Below are 26,552 nucleotides of genomic sequence, written 5' to 3'. Positions count from 1 at the left end.
ATGTGCAGCCCATTTCATTGGGCATGCTGTGGATTAGTTCACTGACTGTCATATTCTTTTCTTTTCCTGGCTTTCCGCAACCTACCTCACCCTGCCCTTCAGGGGGAGGGTGGGGAAGAGGCAGGATGATGATGATGATGATGATAAAGTAATACTACATGTATACAGGTACATCATTTCCTTAAAATTTCTTCATAACTAGCAACATATTTTATTATCCATTTCCTACAACAGATTAGCATCTGATATGGTGAAATGACAGTTTTCCGTCAAATACAACTACCCCAGCTACACAATATACTACCTGTAATATATAAACAACGAGAATAATGGTATCAGTGCTGCATAATTATTTGCACAAAAAAAATATCTTTTCTAAGCATAAATTCTTAACTTACAATCTAACATTACACTTTAACACCATAGCATTTTGTCTAGTTAGGAATTAATTTAGTTTTGCTTAGTGTTTCATTTATAAAGCCTCAAATATGCATGCATGTGTCGGCATTGGTCACCTAATGGCGGCTCTCCACGCTGCTCAATCTCGGGCAGCCTCCCTATTCAGTTCCTTACCCTTGAGGCCAAACTTCATGACCTCGTCCCAGGTGTTTTTCGGTCTGCCTCTTGCAACCCTACCCCCGACGTTCACACATCTCACTTTCTTCACCCAACGGTCATCCCCCATCCTCTTCACATGCCCAAACCACATCAATCTATGCCTCTTCATCAAAACACCAATACACTCCAGTCCCATCCCAACGTTCATACTTTTCATTTTCTGCACCCAACTGTCATCCCCCCATCATCTCCATATGCCCAAACCACAAAAAATTTATCCCTCTTCATCACAACACCAATACACTCCAGTCCCATCTTTCCTCTTGGCTCTTCAATCATGAACCTAGCCCCCCCAGGCCTTGCATTCAAGGATGCAATACACATCCACCTAATTACTGTTATTTCTGTACATTTGTCTACATTTAACCTCTTCCTTTACTGCCTAGGTCTCAATTCCATTCAGCATTACATTCCTAACACATGCTGCATACAGAGATCCTTTAGCACTCAAGGAGAGCTCTGTCAATGTCATTTACAGAAACATACAGCTTGTTATTTACAGGGTGATCAAAATGTTGTGCATATCTATAGCATAAAAAGCTCCCACTAATATAAATATGAATACATAATTCTCTTTTAACACACTGTCTGTACTGGTAAATGTCTTAATAGTTCCAAATATTTTGATAGTTTGGTTACTGTCAGTACAGTACTGGTATATCTCTTAATATTCATATATACTTTAGCAGTTTAGTTTCATGGACACTATGACTTCTCTTAAATTTTGTATAACCACTTAAGTTGATATGTAACCTTGGCTTACAGCAATTTTTCCTTATAACAGCAGTTCCCAAGCACACGTGGCTGCACTGTCGTAACTGAGGATTTTATGTACCAGTCCTTTAGTAATCAATTAGAGCAGCATTCTTAAAATATGACACAAGACAGAGAGTCTGATCCATAGTATCTCGTATATTATGCCAAGATTTTTCAACAACAAATGATAACTCCTCACAAATTTCATGTAAATCAGAATTATTTATTATAAATTCAGCATGCAGCTTTAGAAACAATCCTAGATATCCCTGTACAGCCTCATAGTTACACTGTTTGCTCAAGGCCCATTTGATCATTTCCAAAAATTTCATCATTACATCCTCTGATCCACCAACATCTGGATCAAGGCCTCGGATTTCTACTTCCACTCCTGATGGGCCCTGGTTCATTAGCAGTTTCAGAGCACTCTCAAATTCTCCTGACTTCAACTTCTTTCCAAAGTCTGTTAGCACCTCAAAAGATGTGATGGACCTCACTTTAGACTTATCCTCTTTCTTGTCCTCCTCAGCTGGTGCAAACTTAAACTCCAAACCAGGCACTGTGGGTAGGAAAAATGGAGCCGATTTAGGAACTTTTGGTGGTTCTATAGGCTTGTTCCTCTTCCTGATGACATCAAGACTCAGGAGATTCAACCATCTTGAAGTAGGTAACATGGCCAGGGTGACAAGCTCTTCAGATATCTGTTGTGGAGACTTATATTCCTCAACATCATCTTCCTCTTCCTTTTGTAGAGTTTCATCTGAGTCTTCTTCCTCTTCTGCTAACTGCATCACAGTAGGTCCAACAGAAGGAAGAGCCATGGTCTGTACCTGATGGTCATCAGGCAGAGGCCGCAGGGAAAGATGGCGAAAGCAAGCCTGATTGGACCAAAGGTACACTCCAAGATGATCAGAATGTGTGGTTGCTAAGAAGTCCCCAACAGGTGACATGGCAAGAGAGGTACATGGAATAGGTACTGAAAAACAATCCACACAAAAACTGGAAGGAATGTCCCAAGTTCTAATGGTCTTATCCAGAGATGAAGAAATAAGCCATCTGGAGTCTGAGCTGAATGCAATGTCAGTTACCTGATTATGATGACCATAGAATTTTCTTACATGAGTCTTTGTATCAACATCCACCATTGTTACACTCCAGTCTTCAAGGGCAATAGCTAATAGTCCAGAGTCTTTATGCAGGAACATTTTTGAGATGGCCTCATCTAGTTTAAGTTCTGTGATACATGAGCAATCTTTCATTCTCCACCATTTCAGCTCTCCATCATCCCCTCCTGACACAACGTACTGATTAAGTCCATCTGTTACAAGATCTCGCACTCCTTTATCATGGGCAACTGGTTTTCCATAAGTTCCCCTATGAATGCCTGACTGAATATTAAATTTATCTATATGGCCTGAATCATAGCCAATGATCACAAAGTTGCCACACACTGTTAGGTCTAAGCAAGTTGCAACTGAACCACGGTAAGCTTTATCTCTGAATCGTTCATGAATCAGTTTATGGTCTCCCATCCTTTGTGCTTCAACAGACCAAGTTGTTACTAAAGCAGTTCCACGATGAACAGCAGCAACATTATCCCATGCCTTCTCCTGTGCCGTCTCTGAGGTGAACTGTGTTATAGCAGGCATTCTCCTTTTATCATGAATTACTTTCTGCTTCTTGGAAGCTTTTCTGTTGTATGAAGCATGTCCAAAACTTTGATTCAGTACATCAGTTGCTGTTGAAAACAATCTCATTGAAGAATCTTCACCAGCAGTTAGAAGGGTATTTCCCAAGCTTCCATGAAACCTTACATGTAATGGGGATTTTGAGTGTCCGTCTTGTCTCTTCAAAAGCCTTGCTCCTCCATCAGGCATATCAAATATCCACATCTTGAGAGAATTATCTGATGATGATGTGACCATAAGAGGCTCATTAGTAAAGCATTCTAACCCACACACAGGTCCACTGTGGGCATCTCGAAGCTGAGATAGTAATCTTCTCTCTTGAAGATCCCATATTGCTATGTGACCAACTTCACTTCCTGTTACCATTACTGGGAATCCATCTGTTCTGAACCCTATTCCAGTTACTTTGCCCCAGTCCTGCTTGAATTCTACAACAGTTTCATCATACTTTATGTTATGAAGAACAATTCTTCCACTGCCAAGTCCTACTGCAATTACATCAGGTGCTGGTGCTTGCTGCATAATGCATACACTTGATTCCCAGCCATTGAATGTATACAGCAACTTGCATGTGTTCAAATTCCACAGTTGCATTTTGCCCTGCTTACTGCCAAGCAATATCTTGTTGAGGTAAGTAGCTGGATGAACAAGTGCTGAAATTTCAAAAGATTTGGTTTGGAATTCCATTTCCATGTACAAGGATTCTGTTCTGATATCCCAAACACATAACATGTTTTTCCTGTCTACTGCTATCAAGTGAGGCCCAAATGGCAACAAGAGGTGTACATTGGCCTTATGCCCGACATATTTGTGCCTCACATCTGTTCCACGTTTCCAGGCATAAATAGTGTTGTTGCAAACTGTATATATATGAAACGTATCACAGGACAAGGCAATAATATTGTCTTCGTGTGGATTACTTACACTCAAGAGGCGAAACTTGGAAGCACCATAAGTATGGAATGAGTTCCCAACAACTGTAACAATCAGGTTTTCTTTTCGTCGTTTAATATATCGCACTTTAAGTGGGATTTTGGTGCTTATCAAGCCCAAAGCTCTGTAAGGAGTAAATATTTTACTTCCTTCCAACATCTTCACGTAAGGACATGAAGGGAGAAAGCTCTGAAAATGATGATCTTGTTCTTGGCTTCAAAGTGTTGCAGTAGCAGAACAGTGACCTAGAAAAGAATATAAGAACAAAATGACAAAACAAGAGGGTGGATTAATGATAATTCACAAAAGCTCAGAACATAAGATGTCAATCTATCTATCTACGAATCTATAACCAGATACCTTAATCTCAGAGGGGATAGCTGAACAAATCACCTCATCACCCTCTCCTCTGTAATTATGCAACCCTTCCTCCACCCCATACCACTCTTACTACTATCTCTCTCCATCCCATTCCTCCATTTCATCTTTGGCCTCCCAACCCTTTCCAACTCATCCTCAGTCTCCGACTCACTTACACCTCACTCAAATACGCTCTCTAGGCCAATCTCTCACTCTCCATTTACTCTATATGGACAAAATATCTCTGGGTACATCCCCTAATACTATTTAGCACATCCACATCAACATCAAAACACTTGTGAACCACCTCATTTGCTTGTCCTTTTAAATACTGTAATCCATTTTCACTCCTCTCACTACTGATGTGTTCTTCCAATGATGTCCAAACTTCACTTCCATATGTTAGTGTAAGAATTACAGTATAGTACTTATTGCAATGACTTCCATGCTTAAACTAATTACCACCATCAATATTGGTACAAGCAATCCTCCTCCTGTGCTGCATCCTTCATTGCACTTCACCCTCTAAACTCCTGTCCTTGTTCATCACACTGCCTATGTACATGAGGGTGCTGACATTCTCTGTTTCCTGACCATTCAACCTCATTAAGCACTCTTTAACTTCATTCCTCTCAAAAACCATACAATGACTCTTTATTACATTCACTTTCAATTTTTTTCTTACACACTTCCAAACTCACTTACAAGCCTTACAGCTCCCACTCAGCATACAACAATCTCGCTGGGAACTGCAAAAGTCCAGTCCCACATACCATTCCCCGGATTATTACCACACTTTGTCCAAATTCTCCAATATTGTCCAAAAATTATTCCAATATTCTAGAGCAATCTGGAATGGAGGCTACCTAAACCAACGTAACTAACATACTGTACACAGTACATAAACTAGTAACACTGACACAATAACAATAATAATAACTGATACAATAGCAGTATTTTGCTAGCTACAGCCCTTAGAATGGCTGTTTAGACAGTTGTTGACGAGAATGGGAGGGTAAGATAGAAGCTCAGGAAGCTGAGGAAAAGGAGGAAAATGAACAAGGAATGGAACACCACAAGGTGAGCTAACCACTAATCAGCTGACCAAGATACAAACACGCAATCATCGAATGTGATCTCGATCCTGGACCGAATCTGCAATTTTAATTGGAAAATATTTTAATCTTTATCACCATGTAGGTTTGCACATCTAATTATTTGAAATTCAGCCAAAAATTTGTGCTCAATTTAATTATTAATAGAAAATCAGGATTCAGAGTGAAAGTACCTTAGTCAGCAGAAGCGTTTTGCCTCTAGCCTAACAACTCGCCTTGACGGACTTTTGTTTTGTATAAACGTCGATTTACGATGCAGATAAATTTTTTTGTACTCAAAATATTTATGCAAAATAGAAGTCTGTCAAGGCTTGCTAACGATTAGAAGAAGAAATATCTGCTAACATTGGTGCATTTTAGCTCTGAAACCTAATTTTTAAATTAAGTTATATTAAGTACAATTTTTTAAGTGGATTTCAGATAATTAGGTGTGTATGAGCCACTGTGGCAAAAAAAATTAAAAGATTTTCCCGTGAAAAGTTCCGATTCAGTATTTAGTTGCACCGAGTCAGGTGAGCTAAGTGAGTAGGAATGGATCCCATTGACTTTGGCTGTAAGAAAAAAAATATATATCACCATCCACTCACTCAGTGTAGTGCTGCTCTCGGGTGTCTGCCCTGTCCTCTCCTCCATCCTTCTTTCCTTCCATCTTCTTATGTCTTTCTTTCCTTCATTCTTTCCTAGTCTTTCTGCCTGCGGGTGACTTTACACTCCCTCTTATGTCTTTCATTCATTCATTCTTTCCTCTTCCTTCTGCCTGTGGGTAACTCTACACTGAATGACAAGCCAAATGGTTTCCTGTACACCAGGAAACCATTTACTATGCTGGGTGGTAACCAGATAACCAAATTTTGGCGCCTGGTGGTTTAGTGGGTAATTATTGTGCTCCAGTCGGATTGAACCGGTGAAGGTTATATCCAAGGGGTGGTTGGGGTTTATTGCTCACGTAATGCCACTCAGGGATGAGTGAGGCTGGTCACTCTCATCTTAAATGTCAGGACCAACTGCCTAGCCCCGGGCTCCTACGCTCCTCATGGGGCAACGTAGGATTGGATGATGGATGGATGGATGGATGGATGGATTTTTTTATTACTTATAAATTTTACTGTGACCAAGCCTTCCTTAAATTTTACTGTGTTATGCAATAAACTATTTATAGTGGCATTTGAGAAAGGTAAGAGGCAAATGGGATAATGCCATGAGTTAGGAACTGGTGGCATGAAGCAGGTTGGTGGCCAAGATGTGTTTCATGTACAGTATGAAAATATCTTCGTGTGTGTGTTACAAATGGCCTTTATCGAGTCAAAACCTTGCTAAAATTATACTGTGTTGTGCAGCAGACTGCTTATAGTTTTATATGAGAGAATAATGGCCAGACTTTTGTGAGAATCCCGGACTTTTATGGGCATTTGTCCGACATTTGATAATATTGTCCAGCCTCAGCCCATGTCCAGGAAATCCGAAATCCGGAAAATAGGGTTCCGCCAAATCGAGGGTCGAGTGTATTTCTTTTATGACATCATCCACATACATACACTGAACAATGATGAAGACATGAATCATCCCTACTTCAATTTGACATGCAAATGAAAGAACTCACTCATTTCACTTTCCACACAGGACCTTCATACATACACCTTAACAGCATTTAACAATCTTCCCTCACCTCCATACAACTATTCTTACTGCCTTCCATATTTCTTGTCTGTCTGCTCTGTTATACGCCTTCTCCAGATCCATGAAGGCAGCATACAACATATTTCCCTTCTTTAAACAGTTTCTATTACTAAACTCTGAAAGAAGATGTGGTTTACACACCACTTCCCTTTTCTTTACCCCTTGTCTCTCTCCTACCATTCCCTTAGTTCTCTCCCTCAGTCTGTCAATGACTATCCTACAATATATCTTTCCCACTATGATATCCTATAATTAAAACATACAGCACTCCAATTTTCCCTTGTACATTGTAACTATTAAACCTGACTTACAGTCCTCTGGCACTCCACTGTTCTCTCAGGATAATCTGCACTTTCTCCAGATCCCTTCAGGTACACTCTCTTATTCTCTCAGGATAATCTGCACTTTCCCCAGATCCCTTCAGGTACTGCATCTGCCCTATATTTCAATATTTCACCATACATGCCATCAGTACCAATGCTTTCCTAATCCTGACTTTTGGCAGTGCATCACACACTTCAGTCCTGCTGATCCCATCCACCTTTCTTTCCTCTCTCCTCCTAGCCATCCATTTGAAAACACTCAGTAAAATGCTCTCTCCATCTGCTCACTTTCTCTTCTCAACAAGCAGTCTGACATTTTTATATTTCACCCCTCTACTACCTCCCATCACCTTCTACTTTCTTAGCCTCCTTCCAAAACTGTTTCTAATATTCCTTCCACTTCAAATTCAGGCTTGTTCAGTGTTCATCTCTCTCTGTCTCTCTCTCTCTACTAATAATCTTTTCATTCATCTCCTCAACATATTGTACTGTACAACACTTTCTGTCATCTCTTCACACCCTCATAACCCCTCTTTCCAATCCAACCACTACCACAGATACCTATATATACCTTCCCTTTCTCTTTCACAGTTCATTTCACTGTCTCACCTCATCATTCTTTCCCTTTACTCCCCTACCTCCTCTCCTGATCCACACAACATCTCATACGCTGCACAAATTTCCCCTGTAAACTCTTTGCTCACATCTTGCACATCTTCCACCTGCTCCAAATTATATAACTGTCTCACCACTTCCCTCCTATACACCACTCTCTTTTCTCTCCAAAAAGCCTTTCTACTTTCCTTGTAACATATGCTTCCTCTTGTTATCCTCAACCATGGTATACCTATCTCTTTTGCACTTTTTTCCTCAATACTACAACATTCTCCTATACCATTAAGCAATGATCTCACAGTCACCCACACACATAAAGCAATCAATGCCTTGTGTTCAATAAACTCCCCTTCCCTCCTGCTTACTACTCTCCAGATATACAGTAGTGTTGCAATTTAGGACAGAGGGATGCAACGATCTGTCAATAACACGAGCATTTAATTTCTCCCTTAATTATTCAAGAACACATATCACTCAATTGCACAGGAGAAACTGAGTGCCAAGTGAGGCCATCTATGTATGGGATTTCCAGATGCCTGCTTTTGTTTACAACTCATGGGCTGTGCTATTATCGGTCACTGCTAGTGTTCCTTAACCTAAGGCGACCCACCTCCCATACCAGCCGCTGCCTGCCTCAGTTGTGTTGACTGTTATTGTGTCTACAGCACTTTGTTATTTATTTATTTCACTGTTCCACATTTCATATCAGAACTTGGAGCAAGCGGTTTCAAACTTTATTTACAATACCTAAGCACCACGAAATTGTTAAACATACATACGTACATCATCTAATCCTGTGTTGCCCCATGAGAAGCGTAAGAGCTCAGGGCTATGTAAGTTGGTGCTGACACAGAAGATGAGAGTGACCAGCCTAACTCATCCCTGAATGGCATTATTTGAACAATAAACCCCAACCATCCCTTGGATATAAACCTTCACTGGCTCAATCCAACTGGAGCACCGTAATTACCCACTAAACCACCAGGCGCCATAATTTGGTTACCGGTATATGATTACCATCCGGCATAGTAAATGGTTTCCTGGTGTACAGAAAACAATTTGTCTTATAACTCAGTGTAAAGTCATCCACAGGCAGAAGGAAGAGGAAAGAATGAAGGAAAGAAAGACAGAAGAGGATGGAGGGAAAGAAGGATGGAGGAAAGGAAAGGGCAGACACCTGAGAGCAGCACTACATCGAGTGAGTGGATGTGAGTGCCACTACCTACCACATCATATAAACATTAATATATGAGAGAGAGAGAGAGAGAGAGAAACTGTGAGTACAGTATATATATTGGTAAACTGAAGAGGAGGGAATTCGGTTTGACAGATGACACATGGCTAACTGTATAATCATAAGGACCCTTACAAAGAAGGAAGGAGTTAAAGAACTAATGGTATGAGGATTTTGGAGGACTGAGATTTTAATGAGCGAGAGAGAGGTAAACTAACAAAGCAAACTTCACTGAAATCATATGGCCATGAGTGACAGACCAGTCACTGATGGACAAACAGAAAATTAAACAAACTCATATTAAAAACAGGCACTATGATGAAACTATGGTTTCATTAATAAAGCAAAAAATTCTTGTACAGTAAAAAAAAAAAAAAAAGCTTAGGCAAAGATTTGATCACTGGATGACCAAAATAATGAATACTGCAAACATACTGGAGAACAAATATGACAATGTGTATAATGACCCAGTGCCAGAGACAAAAATTACCATATTGGTATAATATTGAGAGGAAGACCAAGAAGACTACCTTCACACTACAGGTTGGTTATTCTTACCTCTCATATCAAGATATTTGAGTCATCAGGATGAACTTGGCTGACGTGGATTCCACAAGCCATTTAACGTACGAACTGAGTTCTGAAGAGAGAGGTCTTGTTTGTCTCCATTTAAGTTTTACTGCTGGAAGGAGAATTAAGACAATATCATTATGTCATTGTACTGTACTGTACTGGGAATAGTTTCATTATACTGAAAATGCTAACTGTAATGTCAGTACAGTTCAGCAAAGCACTTTTCTCCATAAAAGGTCAAAAACTGACAAACTTTTAGAAGACCATACAGCCCATCCACAAATAACTGATATACTGTAACTGAAATTTACCATTGCTGATAAAACTTAAACTGATATTTTGTCAAAAGTAATCAAAGTAATTGCATATACTGAATGGAACTGGACAAAGATGTTCAAGTTCAGCAACAATGTTTAACCTCTTCAAACTGATATGGACTTAAACAATACTGTTGAACCCGACATCCTATCCAATCCCACCCAATACAGTATATTCATTCTTTTGACTACATTTCACAAAATTTCAGTGTTTTATCGTCATGGTAAATCTGATGATGTATGTGGTGGCACTGATATATTCAAGCAGCCAAACTGCCTGGTTATGTAAATGTTCCTCCCTGTGCTCCCAACGGAGGATAGTGGGCTGCAGAAGGATAACTTGGGGCACAAGAAAAACAACATCCTGAATACCATACATATCTTATAGCTTACTCTTGCTATCAGGGTTGAAATGATTAAATTCAAACTATCTTAATCATGCAATATTAATCAATTAGCTTAAAATAATTAGCTGGCTATTAATACAATACAATGATTAATATACTGATTACTACTTTATCAATTAATTAATCATATACAAAATCACTTATCACCAAAACTGATCTTATCTGAAATATTGTACAATAACCTAGGCAGTTACAAGGACATTTTACACTATTTTGTTCTCTCTCTCTTTTGATACTGTATCATCTTGTTAAATAGATTACAGCACACAGATAAAGTCACAATATAGCAAAGCAGTTAAGGATTCATTTTTGCCTTTCAAGAAATGACTAGCACAGTATTATTGGACATGCCCCAGAGCTTGGCACTACATAAGGAATAGCTATCAGTTTAGCCAATTGCTTGTCGTAAAAGGCGACTAAAAGGGTTGGCGGAGGGTTGGTGCCCCTCCCCGGAAAACAACCAACTAAAAAAACAAACAATAAGCCTCGGACAAGGACTGACCAAACGTTGACGACCAAGGACCGGACAAAGGACATTGCAATTGGAACGTGGAATGTAAGGGGAGCAAATGATGAGGTGAAAGAGAGAGAGATTGTCCAGGTGCTTGAGGATGCGAAAGTGGATGTATGTGGAATAACTGAAACAAAATGGAGAGGAGAAAGTGTGAGAGAATGGGAGTATGGATGGGGTATATGTGCAGGAGTAGGTGAGAATGAGAGGGCAAAGGAAGGAGTATGTATAGTTGTGAGTAAAAGATGGAAGAGGAGCATAAGACAGTATGGATCAGTTGGATCAAGGATTGTGTGGGTAAAGTTGAAAGTTGGAATACAAATGTGGGCGATTGTGTGTGTGTATGCGCCAACGCAAGATCGTGCTAGAAGAGTGAGAGAAGAGTTCTGGACAAATGTAGAAGTGTGCATGGAAAAGTTTGGAAGGAATGATAGAGTGTTTTTGATTGGTGATATGAATGGTAAAGTTGGGAATGTGAAAGTGGATGAAATAGTTGGTGAGTGGGGTGTGCCTGCTGAGATAGATGAGAATGGGAGTGTGTTAGTGGACATTTGTGCTGGGAGGGGGTTGGTGATAGCCAATACCTTCTTCAGGCATAAAATGATCCACAGGTATACATGGCGAGTGATGAGAAGGGTGGGTGGTGAATTGAGTGAAAGGAAGGCAATGATTGATTATGTGTGTGTGGATGAAAGGATGCGAAGATGTATATTGGATGCAAGGGTTTATAGAGGTTGGGGGAGTGGACTTTCTGACCACTACTTGGTGGTGGCCAGAGTTAAAGTTCAAGTAAGATGGAGGAATAGAAGAAGGGAAAGACGAGAGGAAGTAGTTGCAAGGAGAGTGGAAAGGTTACAAGAGGATGAGAAAAAGGCAGAGTATAAGAGAGAAGTGGAGGAACGATTGGGCAAATATGAGTTGGAGCAGATGGGGGACGTGGAAGGTGTGTGTAGAATATTTACAGAAGAAATATGTGCAGCATGTGATGTGGTGTGTGGAAGGAAGAGAAGACGGAGGGGGGTGCAAGGAACAGCGTGGTGGACTGAAGAGGTGAAAGCAGGGCTGTGGCACAAAAGAAGAAGGCATACAATGAATGGATGAGAAATAGGGGCGTGGAAGAAGTTGAGAGGTGGAAGAGAGAGTTATATGTAGAAAGAAAGAGAGAGGTGAAAAGATTAGTAAGAGAGAGTAAGAAGAGAGTGGATGAGGAATTTGGAAGGAATTTGAGTGTAAAGTTGAGGGACTGCAAGAAAATGTTCTGGAAAGAGGTGAAAAGAGTAAGACAGGGTGGAAGTGGAGTTAGCAGGGGAGTGAAAGATAAAAATGGTAGATTACTAGTGGAGAAGGGAGAAAAAGTGAGCAGATGGAGAGAACACTTTAAGGAATTGCTGAACGTGGAGGATGGAAGTAATGCGAGTATAAGTGGCTGGGGAATGGCTGGAAGGAGGAGGGAGGTGAGAAGACAGGAAGAAATCAGTAGGATAGAAGTTGTGGAAGCAATGAAGAAAGTTAAATCAGGGAAAGCCCCAGGAATTGATGGAGTGTGTGGTGAAATGCTGAAGCATGGGGGAGAGATAGTAGTAGAATGGATGTGGAAGATGTGCAGATTGGCCTGGGAGGAAGGTAGAGTCCCGGAGGATTGGAAGTCAGGTATAATTATTCCCCTTGTAAAAAGGAAAAGGGAAAAAAGAAGTGTGTGTGGTAATCATAGGGGCATTTGTCTTCTTAGTATAATAGGAAAAGTATATGGTAGGATACTTATTGACAGAGTTAGAGAAAGAACAGAGAAATTAGTTGGAGAAGAACAGGGAGGCTTTAGGAAGGGAAGAGGTTGTGTAGATCAGATATTCATTCTCAGATCTTTAGTGGAAAAGTTTCTAGAGAAGGGAAAGAAGTTGTATGCGGCTTTCATGGATTTGGAGAAAGCATATGACAGGGTGGATAGACTAGGATTGTGGAAAGTGTTAAGAATATATGGAATAGATGGGAAGTTGTTGAATGCTGTGAAGAGTATGTACGATGGTGCGAAGGCTGCAGTGCGTGTGGATGGGGAACTAAGTGAATTTTTCTCTTTGAAAGTTGGGTTGAAACAGGGATGTGTCATGTCTCCATGGTTGTTCAATCTGTACATGGATGGGGTAATAAAAGAGGTACAAGGTAGGGTAGTGGATGTTGGAGTGGCCCTGGTGAGAGAGGATAGTGTTTGGAAACTCCCTGTACTGTTGTTTGCAGATGATACTGTGTTGTTGAGTGAAGGCGAAGGGGAGCTGCAAGGCTTGGTGGATGAGTTTGAGAGAGTGTGTAAGAAACGGAATCTAAAGGTGAATGTAGGGAAGAGTAAAGTGATGGTCTTTGAGAGAGGTGAAGTTAGTGAATGTACAGCAAGGTTGGATGGTGATGAATTGGAAAATGTGAGTACGTTTAAGTACTTGGGTAGTGTGATGAGTAAGGATGGAGGTTTGGAGGGTGAAGTGCTTGAAAGGGTACAGCAGGGAAGAAAGGTTGCTGGTTCTTTGAAAGCAGTGATAAGAAACAGGGAAGTGAGCATGGAAGTGAAAAAGTTACTACATGACAGTATTGTGATACCAACTCTAACGTACGGAAGTGAAGCTTGGACATTGTTGGAAGGACACAAGTCAAGAGTGAGAGCCGTGGAAATGAGTTATTTAAGAGGAGCCTGTGGAGTCACATGGAGAGACAGGCTGACGAATGAGGATATAAAGGAGCGTTGTGGTGTTGATGTGGATGTGATAGGAAGCGTTATGAGGAACACACTGAGGTGGTTTGGCCATGTGGAGAGGATGGAGGGTGAAAGACTGACGAAGAGAGTGTATGTGAGTGAGGTGGAGGGGGAAAGAGGGAGGGGGAGGCCGAGGATGAGATGGAGAGATGGGGTGGAGAGGTATATGAGAGAGGGGGGTGTGAGTTGGGAGCAGGGGAGTGAAATGGCGGGGGACAGGGCGACTTGGAGGCGATTTGTTTGTGGCCACCCCAAACGGGATTGAGGCGTCTGGCAATAGATAGATAGATAGACTTTTTTTTTTTTTTTTTTTTTTAATTGGATCTGTTTGCGGCTTTTGACAGCAGATCACAAACTACTGCTACATGTCCTGCATTTTTAAGGTGTCCATCATGAAGTTCTTTTGCTCCTTAAGTCTCATCTGCAAGGCTTAGTGAATGAATTTGGGAGAGTACATATGTAGGAAATGGAATCTAAACGTGAATGTAGGGAAGAATAAAGTTATGGTATTTGTGAGAAACGAAGTCACTGCACTTACTGTGAGGTTGGATGACGAGCAAATGGAAAATATGAGTGCATTTAAGTACTTGGGTAGTATGATGAGTAAAGATGGAAGTTGGAGGATGAAATGCTTGAAAAGGTGCAACAAGGAAGAAAGGTTGCTGGTTCACTGAATGCAGTGATAAGAAATAGGGAAGTGAGGATGGAAGTAAAAAAGTTACTGCATGATAGTACTCTATTATCATACCAACTCTGACGTATGGAAGCGAAGCTTGGACCTCGTTGGAAGGACACAAGTCAAGAGTGAAAGCAGTAGAAATGAGTTATTTGAGAGGAGCACCTGGAGTTACGTGGAGAGAGAGACTGACAAATGAGAATGTGAAGGAACATTGTGGTGTGGATATGGATGTGATAGAAAGAGTAAGGAGAAATACACTGAGGTGGTTTGGCCATGTGGAAAGGATGGAGACCGAGAGACTAACGAGGACAGTATGTGTGAGTGAGGTGGAGAGGGAGGGGGAGGCTATGGAGGGGAAGGCTGAGGATGAGATGGAGAGATGGAGTGGAGAGATTTATGAGAGAGGAAGGTGTGATCTGCAGGGAGGGCATGGCGGGGGACAGGGCAACATGGAGGAGATTTGTTTGCAGACATCCCTTATGGAATAGAGGTATCTGGCGACAGATAGACAGATAGAAGTCGCATCTCTCTGACAGGTCTTAGAGAGTAGTCGTGGACAGCACTTGCTCATGCTCAGTTCCCCTTCTGTTTATGTGCTCAGTTCCCCATCTGTTTACATGGTCATGTTCCCCATCTGTTCGGAGTTTCTTACGGATCTGTTTTAGGCCCAGTTCTATTCATGATTTATTTGAGTAGTTTATTGTCTCCACTTAATGCACATGATGAATCCTATCATTTTTATGCTGATGACACTCAGCTTCTGTGATGATAACAGATACAGTATTAATGATTGTTTGGCTTCATATCATTTATAAAGGCTCCAACATGCTTGCATGTGATGGCCTTGGTCATCTGAAGACAGCTCTCCCAGCTGCTTGATCTCTAGTAGCCTCCCTGTTCAGTCCCTCGTCCCTGAGATCACACTCTATGACTTCGTTCCACGTCATTTTTGGTCCGCCTCTTGCAACCCAACCCTCAATTTTTACACCTCTCACCTTCCTCACCCAGCTGTCATCGTCCATCCTCTCAGCACACTCAAACCACCTCAATCTACCCCTTTTCATCACAACAATAATGCACTCAAATCCAATCCTTCCTCTCTACTCTTCAATTATAATCCTACCCCCCCACCTCCTGGCCTCATCCAAGGACACACTACACATCCATCTAATTATTATCATTTCTGTATATTTGAGCCTACAAATAACCTATTCCTTTACTGCCCAGATCTCACTACCATACAGCATTACACTTCTAACAATTATTGGATACAAGGTCCCCATAGCATGGAGGTAGAGCCCCCTCAATGTCATGAGTGGCAACAGCTCCCTGAATTTCCCAACCACTCCATACCCTACCCACACATTTAGCTCCTGGCCACTTCCAGCACATAACACGTCCCCAAAATAGTAAAACTCCTCCACACACTCACGAGATTTTCCAGCAAGATCACCTGTCAATCTCTACATTCTTTCCCTAACACAATACACACAAGAAAGCAACATTATTTTGCAGCCTACCTTTAGTACATCTATATCCCTTATGCACATCTTTAAAACAAACGCTGCACAACATGGCATTACTTCCCACATCCTTGTGGCAAACTGCAAACGGTCATACTCCCTTTGCTTTGACAGTACTGCCACCAGCCCTAGAAGGCCTAGATATTATAATTTTTGTATTATCTGCATTTACTCTCAAACCCTTGTACTCCATTCCATCTCTCCAGTTTCTAAATCTTTCCTTTGTCTTCCTCTCATTTTATTCCCCACAGTTAACATCATCAGCATACCACATCTCCCATGGGAGTTCATTTCTGAAGTCACATGAGAGTTCTTTAGGTATCATGATAAACAATATGGGGCTGAAGAATGACCCTTGATGCACGCCAACATTTGTTGTGGTATCTTCGTAGCTGCTTGCAGTGGGTTTTGTAGATCCGTTATGCATATACTGTACTTGTGGACGAGCTGTAGTTATACATGAGTAGGTTTATAAGTAGATAATCTTAGTTCCCTTTGTCATGCAATGACAGGAGAGGTAAAGATGAGTATGGGACTATTTATAACTTTATTCTCTTGAAGAGGTTAACTAAGGTCTCTCACACACGTGATGTATTGAGTCCCACTCGCTACCTCCCAGATGTCTCGCTCTATCTCTCGACAACCTCTTGACCCTGTCACTCGCTTCCTTCTGCCTGTCTAATTCCTCCTTTCTTATAGAGGAGAGCTTGTGTCATGTGTACTGGGCGTATGTGAGAGTTCTAGAAGCCTGTGTGTCTGTGTGTATGTAGAATTTCCAGTGACACATTGGAGTCTTGGCATTCCTCACAGAAATCTGCAAACACATTTCCTTTCCCACAACTAGCTTGACTATCATGTATTCTTAAGACTACACATTTATGTTCCTATCTACAGTATTATGATTTGTATTATAATACAGAGTCCTGACATAACACGTTCACAGAAAGCTCATCACTCAAATCTCCATTCACTCTCACCTAGGTGCGAGCACCCTTGTATATTGCCATAACCACTTTAACCAGTCACTCCTAGATCCTAAGCTTTCATACTGCCTACTTCACCACGTTTCTTGGACCTGTCAAAGGCCTTCTCCAAATGAACAAAAACAAAGCACAGCTCCTTCTTCTTTCCTATATATTTTTTCAGATAGCTGTCACACAAAGAATACTACATCAATGGTCCCACAGCCTGGCATAACCTCAAACTGCAACTTATCAATACCTGTATTCATTTTTTCCCTTATCATATCTTCCAGGACTCTTATCATTACCTTCATTATCTGGTACAAAAGTTTTATGCCTCAATAATTTCTTCTTTGCAGGGCATCACCCTTCCCCTTATACTGTACACATTTACAGTCATGCTTTTCAGCCAGTCATCAGGAACAACACAGTCACATAGAGCTGAATTTATCAAATCGGTAACTAAACTCCCTCCTATATCTTCTGAGGTCTTCAACATTTTAGCATTCAAATCAGACACACCCACTTCCTTCCCTAACTTATCATACCGATTGCCCCAATCACAGCAGCAACATCAATCAACGGCCAAAGGCCGAACACCGGATCAGCCGACTCCAAACCTTCCCTGTTCCAGTCAAGCTCCTCATTCAGCAACTGGCTATAATGCCCTCTCCAAGTGTCTTTAACATCCTCACTCTCCACCATTACCTTTCCTTCACCATTCTTCACCCACTGCTTACCTATGATATCCCTGTTTTCTCTCTTCATCTGTTCTGCACCTTTAATATCACATTCTTCCTTTTGGCATTAGTAAGGCTATCCAAAAAAAGTCTCTGAGACTCAGATTTTGCTCTATATACCTCCTTTCTGGCCCTAATTTTGGCAGTCAAGTATTCCTCTCTTTCAACACCTCTTGCCCATTCCTGGAAAAGTGTTTTCTCCTTAAGTGCATCTTCTACACCCTCATCACACCATCATGTTACCTTACATTTCGGTGGACCCTTTGTCCATCCACACACAGAATCAGTAACTCTCAGTGAGATTGTTCTTGAGAACTCCGTACTCTTCATTAACATTTCTGTCTACAGTTCTCTGCTCGGCCAACACTCTACTCATATAAGTATAGAATGCATTCTCACTGCTTATTTTTCCAACTTCCACATTTTGCTTCTGGATGCATAGATCCTTTTCTTCAATACCTGCTTCTTTAATACCATGCCATGTATCAGTAATTTGTGTTGCTGCACACACTCTTCACTCGCTGTCATTTTAACTTCCTTCAATAACTTCCCATCAGCCCTCATGACCAGAAAATAGTCAGTCTAGTTACTATGGCTCCCTGACACATCTGTGATCAGCCTACTCTCTTTCCACAAAAAATGTGTACTGCAAACAGCCATGTTCATTGTCTCCCTGAATTCCAGTAGCCTTTCTACTTCCACATTCCCCATACCACACGTGATTTCCCTGCGCATTCTTTCATACCCTTGAGCTAATGCACCCACATGGCCATTGAAATTCCCACCCAGACCTACAATCTCATCATCCCCCAACAATAAACTGGAATCCTTTATGACTGATGTTTAAATGTGGAAATGAGGAAGCTTAAAGCTGAATCATGGTACAACAGAAACCACCATTATTCTAGGAAACAGGAGGGGTGGTGAAACTGATAATGCCAAGTCTGAAGACTCAAGAGTCACAACTTCATCTAGCTAGTTTTGTCCAAAACTTGGGTGTATATCTCAATTAAAGAGGTAAGTGGGGGCGCTCACCATCCACTCACTCAATGTAGTGCTGCTCTTGGGTGGTTGCCCTTTTCTTTCTTCCTTCCTTTTCTGTCATTCTTTCCTTCATTCTTTCCTCTTCATTCTGTCTATGGGTGACTCAGCACTGAGTGACAAGCCAAATGGTTTCTTGTACACCAGGAAACCATTTACTATGCTGGGTGGTAACCATGAAACCAAACTATGGCGCCTGGTGGTTTAGTGGGTAATTAAGGTGCTCCAGCCAGATTGGGCCTGTGTCAGTTTATATCCATGAGGTGGCTGGGGTTTATTGCTCTTGTAATGTTACTCAGCGATGAGTGAGACTGGTAACTCTCATCTTAAATGTCAGGACAAAGTCACCTTGCCCCGGGCTCCTGCACTCCTTACGGGTCAACTTAGGATTAGATGATGATGGTGGTGATGATGATTATTAATAAAGTTGTCAGAGGTTGTAATCTGCTCATCAAAACCTGTACTCTGTGACACTGCCTCTTAACTCTGGTCCATGCTATGGTCTTGTTTCACGTAGATTACATGAAAGTCATTATGGACTGGTCTCCTAAATAAGCTGTTAAAGAAGGTTCAGTCTGCACTGACTAGAGCAGCAAGGATTATCTTTGCCTCCCTCCAAGAACTCCAACCACCTCATTTTTAACTAAGTTTCACTGGTTCCCAGTAAAGGCTAGATGTGAATTTAAACTGTCTTATTACTTTCAGAGTTATTAAGTTTGGCAAATAAAAGTATCTTTGCTGAATTATTACAACTTAAGGTGGCATACCCAGGGGCAATGTTAAGAAATGAAGACTATTCCTTGAACCTCAATGAACCTGCTGTTGTTTATCAGTTGCCTTTCTCTGTTTGATCATTCTCTTAAACAGCCTCTAGGTTATATAATAAACTGCTATTATTCATGAGGCAATTGACCTCTGCTGAATCTTTTAATGGGCAGCTCAAAGCTTTTCTCTTTTCAAGAAGCTATGAGTTAGGGAAAGGTGTTGGGACAGATGATTACAGTACCGTTATAGGATTTAACTGCTGTCACATTCCTTTGCTGTTTAAGTCTGTATTACATATGGGTGATGTCACAATTATTTAGAGTAAATGAGCAGTTGTGGAAACAACGAAGAAAGTTAAATCGGGGAAAGCCCCAGGAATTGATGGAGTGTGTGGTGAAATGCTGAAGTATGGGGGAGAGATAGTAGTAGAATGGATGTGGAAAATGTGCAGATTGGCCTGGGAGGAAGGTAGAGTCCCGGAGGATTGGAAGTCAGGTATAATTATTCCCTTGTACAAAGGAAAAGGGGAAAAAGAAGTGTGTGGTAATCACAAGGGCAATTGTCTTCTTAGCATAATAGCAAAAGTGTATCGTAGAATACGTATTGGCAGAATTAGAGAAAGAACAGAGGAATTAGTTGGAGAAGAACAAGGAGGCTTTACGACGGGAAGAGGTTGTGTAGATCAGATATTCATTCTTAGATCTTTAGTGGAAAAGTTTCTAGAGAAGGGAAAGAAGTTGTATGCAGCTTTCATGGATTTGGAGAAAGCATATGACAGGGTGGATAGACAAGGATTGTGGAAAGTATTAAGAATATACGGAGTAGATGGGAAGTTGTTGAATGCTGTGAAGAGTATGTATGATGGTGCTAAGGCTGCAGTGCATGTGGATGGTGAACTGAGTGCATTTTTCTCTTTGAAGGTTGGGTTCAAACTGGGATGTGTCATGTCTCCATGGTTGTTCAATCTGTACATGGATGGGGTAATAAAAGAGGTACAAGGTAGGGTAGTGGATGTTGGAGTGGCCTTGGTGAGAGAGGGTAGTGTTTGGAAACTCCCTGTACTATTGTTTGCAGATGATACTGTGTTGTTGAGTGAAGACGAAGGAGAGCTGCAAGGCTTGGTGGATGAGTTTCGGAGAGTGTGTAAGAAACTGAATCTAAAGGTGAATGTAGGGAAGAGTAAAGTGATGGTCTTTGAGAGAGGTGAAATCAGTGAATGTACAGCGAGGTTGGATGGTGAGGAAATGGAAAATGTGAGTACGTTTAAGTACTTGGGTACTGTGATGAGTAAGGATGGAGGTTTGGAGGGTGAAGTGCTTGAAAGGGTACAGCAGGGAAGAAAGGTTGCTGGTTCCTTGAAAGCAGTGATAAGAAGCAGGGAAGTGAGCATGGAAGTGAAAAAGTTACTACATGACAGTATTGTGATGCCAACTCTAACGTATGGAAGTGAAGCTTTGACGTTGCTGGATGGACATAAGTCAAGAGTGAGAGCAGTGGAAATGAGTTATTTAAGAGGAGCCTGTGGAGTCACATGGATAGACAGGCTGACAAATGAGGATATAAAGGAGCGTTGTGGTGTGGATGTGGATGTGATAGGAAGCGTTAGGAGGAATACACTGAGGTGGTTTGGCCATGTGGAGAGGATGGAGGGTGAAAGACTGACGAAGAGAGTGTATGTGAGTGAGGTGGAGGGGGGAAGAGGGAGGTGGAGGCCGAGGATGAGATGGAGAGGTATATGAGAGAGGGGGGTGTGAGTTGGGAGTGGGGCAGTGAAATGGCGGGGGACATGGCGACGTGGAGGCGATTTGTTTGTAGCTACCCCGAATGGGATTGAGGCGTCTGGCAATAGATAGATAGATAGACAACGGAAATGGGGATAAAGAAGTGTGTGGTAATCATAGGGGCATTTGTCTTAGTGTAACAGGAAAAGTGTATGGTAGGATAATTATTGACAAAGTTAGGGAAAGAACAGAGGAATTAGTTGGAGAAGAACAGGGAGGCTTTAGGAAGGGAAGAGGTTGTGTAGATCAGATATTCATTCTTAGATCTTTAGTGGAAAAGTTTCTAGAGAAGGGAAAGAAGTTGTATGCGGCTTTCATGGATTTGGAGAAAGCATATGACAGGGTGGATAGACAAGGATTGTGGAAAGTATTAGGAATATATGGAGTAGATGAGAAGTTGTTGAATGCTGTGAAGAGTATGTATGATGGTGCTAAGGCTGCAGTGCGTGTGGATAGTGAACTGCGTGAATTTTTCTATTTGAAGGTTGGGTTGAAACAGGAATGTGTCATGTCTCCATGGTTGTTCAATTTGTACATGGATGGGGTACTACAAGAGGTACAAGGTAGGGCAGTGGATGTTGGAGTGGCCCTGGGGAGAGAGGGTAGTGTTTGGAAACTCCTTGTACTGTTGTTTGCAGATGATACTGTGTTGTTAAGTGATGACGAAAGGGAGCTGCAGGGCTTGGTGGATGAGTTTGGGAGAGTGTGTAAGAAATGGAATCTAAAGGAGAATGTAGGGAAGAGTAAAGTGATGGTCTTTGAGAGAGGTGAAGTCAGTGAATGTACAGTGAGGTTGGATGGTGAGGAAATGGAAAATGTGAGTACATTTAAGTACTTGGGTAGTGTGATGAGTAAGGATGGAAGTTTGGAGGGTGAAGTGCTTGAAAGGGCACAACAAGGAAGAAAGGTTGCTGGTTCCTTGAAAGCAGTGATAAGAAACAGGGAAGTGAGCATGGAAGTGAAAAAGTTACTACATGACAGTATTGTGATACCAACTCTAACGTATGGAAGTGAAGCTTGGACGTTGTTTGGAAGGACACAAATCAAGAGTGACAGCAGTGGAAATGAGTTATTTAAGAGGAGCCTGTGGAGTGACATGGAGAGAGAGGCTGACAAATGAGGATATAAAGAAGCGTTGTGGTGTGGATGTGGATGTGATAGGAAGTGTTGGGAGGAACACACAGAGGTGTTTTGGCCATGTGGAGAGGATGGAGGGTGAGAGACTGATGAGGAGAGTGTATGTGAGTGAGGTAGAGGGGGGGAGAGGGGGGGGAGGCCAAGGATGAGATGGAGGGGTATATGAGAGAGGGGGGTGTGAGTTGAGAGCAGGGCAGTGAAATGGAGGGAGACAGGGTGATGTGGAGACGATTTGTTTGTGACCACCCCGTACGGGATTGAGGCGTCTGGCAATAGATAGATAGATAGATCTTCTCTTTGCATGAATAATGCCAAATTTTAAATGCAATCAAGTGAACTGAAAACAAACCTGGCTGGGCTAAGCTCAACAGAGATGAAGAGTGGGCAACAGCAATTTCTAGTGAACTAAGTATGACTGTTAGAGATTTTCTTTTTTTTACTCAGTAAACAGATGAATGGTACTGAATACTGAAAGTGACAGGTGAATACGTATTTACGAACCCATCCAATTCAAACCCATTAAAGAAACAGAAGGGTGGACAGAAGTAATCTGTAGTACAGTACAGCAATACCTCAATATATGATACCCCTAGATGCGATACCCCAGCTTAACGATGTAGGTAGAAATACCACCATACCCCGCCTAACGATGGCCAAACCCCAATTTAACGACGGGTTTTGATTTTTTTTTTTTTTTTTTTTTTTTTTACCGATTTTGATGATAGTCTAAAATTGTGTGCTTAGGTTGATTTATAAACTGTTTTTAGATTTAATGTATTTTAGCCACAGGTGGGGTGAACATTGTCATTTTGGGGTACAGTTTACTAAGCTTGATTTTTTCCAGACTTATATTTACTGTTTTCAGATTTTATTTGCTGATTTTAGTGAGTTATTTACAGTTGTTAGGCTTAGGTTAGCCTCCTTGACAGCTGTTAGAACTTTTAGATTGGCTTTAAACTTGTTGGGGGCTCATTTGAGTGGGTTTTGGGCTTGGTTTGGAGGGAAATCCAAGGCTGGTAAACGGTCCACATTGCTTTACATGTAAAAGTACCCCGATATACAATATCCCGCCTAATGATGGGGTTTTACTTAATAAATTACATTGTTAAACCGGGGTATGCCTGTATTTACATACCGTATATGACTGTGGTACAGGTTTTTCACGATGTTAGTTCTTTTATTTACTATTAATGAAATTACTGACTGGTGAATAGTATCTATTGCCAGACGACTTAATCCCATAAGGGGTGGCCACAACAAATCACCACCATGTTGCCCTGTCCTCTGCCATTTCACTGCCCTGCTCCCAGCTCACACCCTCCTCTCTCATATACCTCTCTACTTCATCCCTCCATCTCATCCTTGGCCTCCTCCTCCTCCCTCTCTCCCCATCCACCTCACTCACATACACTGTCATCAGTCTCTTGCTCTCCATCCTCTCCACATTGGAGATATCAAAAGGTGAGTATGCATCTGTGTGCATATGACTGTATCAGGCTGAAGTTTAAGTGGGTGCTGGTTAGGAGGGGAAAAAAATAAAAGAAAATCCTTAGACCTGCTCTTCCAAAAGTAGGTTGCATCTTACACGATGCACTGTCTTATATGCTGAAAAATACAGTGACTACTAATTTAGCTTCCCAGAGCTATATCACCCACTGAAGACTATCAACAGGATAAATTTACTCAATCTGTCGTCCTCTGATTATACAGTAATTAGATTATAATTTATTTTAAAAAATCAATTCTCATTTTCAAAATCTGATTTTTTTCCAACCCAGCTTACTGATGTCTGATAATGTCATTCAGCTTCGAAAATATCCCAAGGAGTATAAATTACAGGTTAATAAAGGCTATGATCAACTCCTACAGTGCTGACAGACTCTCCTAAAGTAAATAAAAGCATCTGTTGTTGCTGTTCCTCAACCCTGGTCTGTCTGATGAAGCAGACTGGTTGACTGTAAGTACCTGCCTCCATGGGTTCGTCCCATATGTTCCCTACACCACTGACGTACAGTATATAAAAATAAAATATTGAAAAGCAATATACAAAGCACTGGTTTTTCATAATACATATATTCAAGATAAATAGTCTTTTCTCTGTTGATGACTATCTATCTATCTATCTATTGCCAGACGCCTCAATCCCGTTTGGGGTGGCCACAAACAAATCGCCTCCAAGTCGCTCTGTCCCCCGCCATTTCACTGTCCCGCTCCCAACTCACACCCCTCTCTCTCATATACCTCTCCACCCCATCCCTCCATCTCATCCTCAGCCTCCCCCTCCCTCTTCCCCCCTCCACCTCACTCACATACACTCTCTTCGTCAGTCTTTCACCCTCCATCCTCTCCACATGGCCAAACCACCTCAGTGTATTCCTCCTAATGCTTCCTATCACATCCACATCCACACCACAATGCTCCTTTATATCCTCATTTGTCAGTCTGTCTCTCCATGCGACTCCACAGGCTCCTCTTAAGTAACTCATTTCCACTGCTCTCACTCGACTTGTGTCCTTCCAGCAACGTCCAAGCTTCACTACTATACGTTTGAGTTGGTATCACAATACTGTCATGTAGTAACTTTTTCACTTCCATGCTCACTTCCCTGTTTCTTATCACTGCTTTCAAGGAACCAGCAACCTTTCTTCCCTGCTGTACCCTTCCAAGCACTTCACCCTCCAAACCTCCATCCTTACTCATCACAGTACCCAAGTACTTAAACGTACTCACATTTTCCATTTCCTCACCATCCAATCTCGCTGTACATTCACTGACTTCACCTCTCTCAAAGACCATCACTTTACTCTTCCCTACAATCACCTTTAGATTCCGTTTCTTACACACACTCCCAAACTCATCCACCAAGCCTTGCAGCTCTCCTTCGTCTTCACTCAACAACACAGTATCATCTGCAAACAACAGTACAGGGAGTTTCCAAACACTACCCTCTCTCACCAGGGCCACTCCAACATCCACTACCCTACCTTGTTCCTCTTTTATTACCCCATCCATGTACAGATTGAACAACCATGGAGACACGACACATCCCTGTTTCAACCCAACCTTCAAAGAGATAATTCACTCAGTTCACCATCCACACGCACTGCAGCCTTAGCACCATCATACATACTCTTCACAACATTCAACAACTTCCCATCTACTCCATATATTCTTCATACTTTCCACAATCCTTGTCTATCCACCCTATCATATGCTTTCTCCAAATCCATGAAAGCCACATACAACTTCTTTCCCTTCTCTAGAAACTTTTCCACTAAAGATCTAAGAATGAATATCTGATCTACACAACCTCTTCCCTTCCTAAAGACTCCCTGTTCTTCTCCAACTAATTTCTGTTCTTTCTCTAACTCAGTCAATAAGTATCCTACCATACACTTCCTATTATACTAAGAAGACAATTGCCCTTGTGATTACCACACACTTCTTTTTCCCCTTTTCCTTTGTACAAGGGAATAATTATGCCTGACTTCCAATCCTCCGGGACTCTACCTTCCTCCCAGGCCAATCTGCACATTTTCCACATCCATTCTACTACTATCTGTCCCCCATACTTCAGCATTTCACCACACACTCCATCAATTCCTGGGGCTTTCCCCAATTTAGCTTTCTTCATTGCTTCCACAACTTCCATCTTTTACTCACAACTATACATACTCCTTCTTTTGGCCTCATTCTCACCTACTCCTGCTGGAAGTTTGCTCTCATTCAGCCAGTCCCAAAGAAGGGTGACCACTCCCAACCCTCCAACTATCGTCCAATTGCTTTAACGTCCTGTATTTCAAAAGTTTTCGAGTCAATTCTTAATAAAAAAATTTTAAGGCATCTTTCCTATCACAACCTTCTTTCCGATCGTCAGTATGGGTTCCGTCAGGGACGCTCCACTGGCGATCTTCTCACCTACCTTTCAGACTCCTGGTCATCCTCCTTTCGGGACTTTGGCGAAAGCTTTGCCATTGCACTTGACATCTCAAAGGTTTTCGATCGAGTCTGGCATAAATCTTTAATTTCCAAACTGCCCTCCTACGGTTTCTATCCT

At 41.6% G+C, this 26,552-nt stretch overlaps 1 protein-coding gene across 2 annotated transcripts in view; it reads right to left on the bottom strand.

Moving 5' to 3' along the window:
- Nucleotides 1-226: 226 nt before the first annotated feature.
- The window catches only part of LOC145411058 (WD repeat-containing protein 36), a 35,110-nt gene continuing 8,784 nt past the window's right edge, over nt 227-26,552 (bottom strand). The window contains exons 1-2 of one of the 2 annotated variants that reach the window (XM_080281136.1): nt 9,878-9,949; nt 227-4,240 (exon numbers count right to left, since the gene is read on the bottom strand). In XM_080281136.1, coding sequence (XP_080137262.1) covers nt 1,461-4,154 — 2,694 coding nt within the window. In that variant the 5' untranslated portion in view covers nt 4,155-4,240; nt 9,878-9,949 and the 3' untranslated portion in view covers nt 227-1,460. Of the gene's footprint in view, nt 4,241-9,877; nt 9,950-26,552 lie in introns of those variants that run through there. The other variant, XM_080281135.1, reaches the window with a different exon arrangement.

The sequence above is a fragment of the Coenobita brevimanus genome, chromosome 87 (assembly GCF_032717465.1).
Source record: "Coenobita brevimanus isolate Jiangsu-jjx chromosome 87, ASM3271746v2, whole genome shotgun sequence".
NCBI lineage: Eukaryota > Metazoa > Arthropoda > Malacostraca > Decapoda > Coenobitidae > Coenobita > Coenobita brevimanus.
The sequence above is the reverse complement of the archived record's forward strand: the minus strand, read 5'-3'. Positions and strand labels throughout refer to the sequence as shown.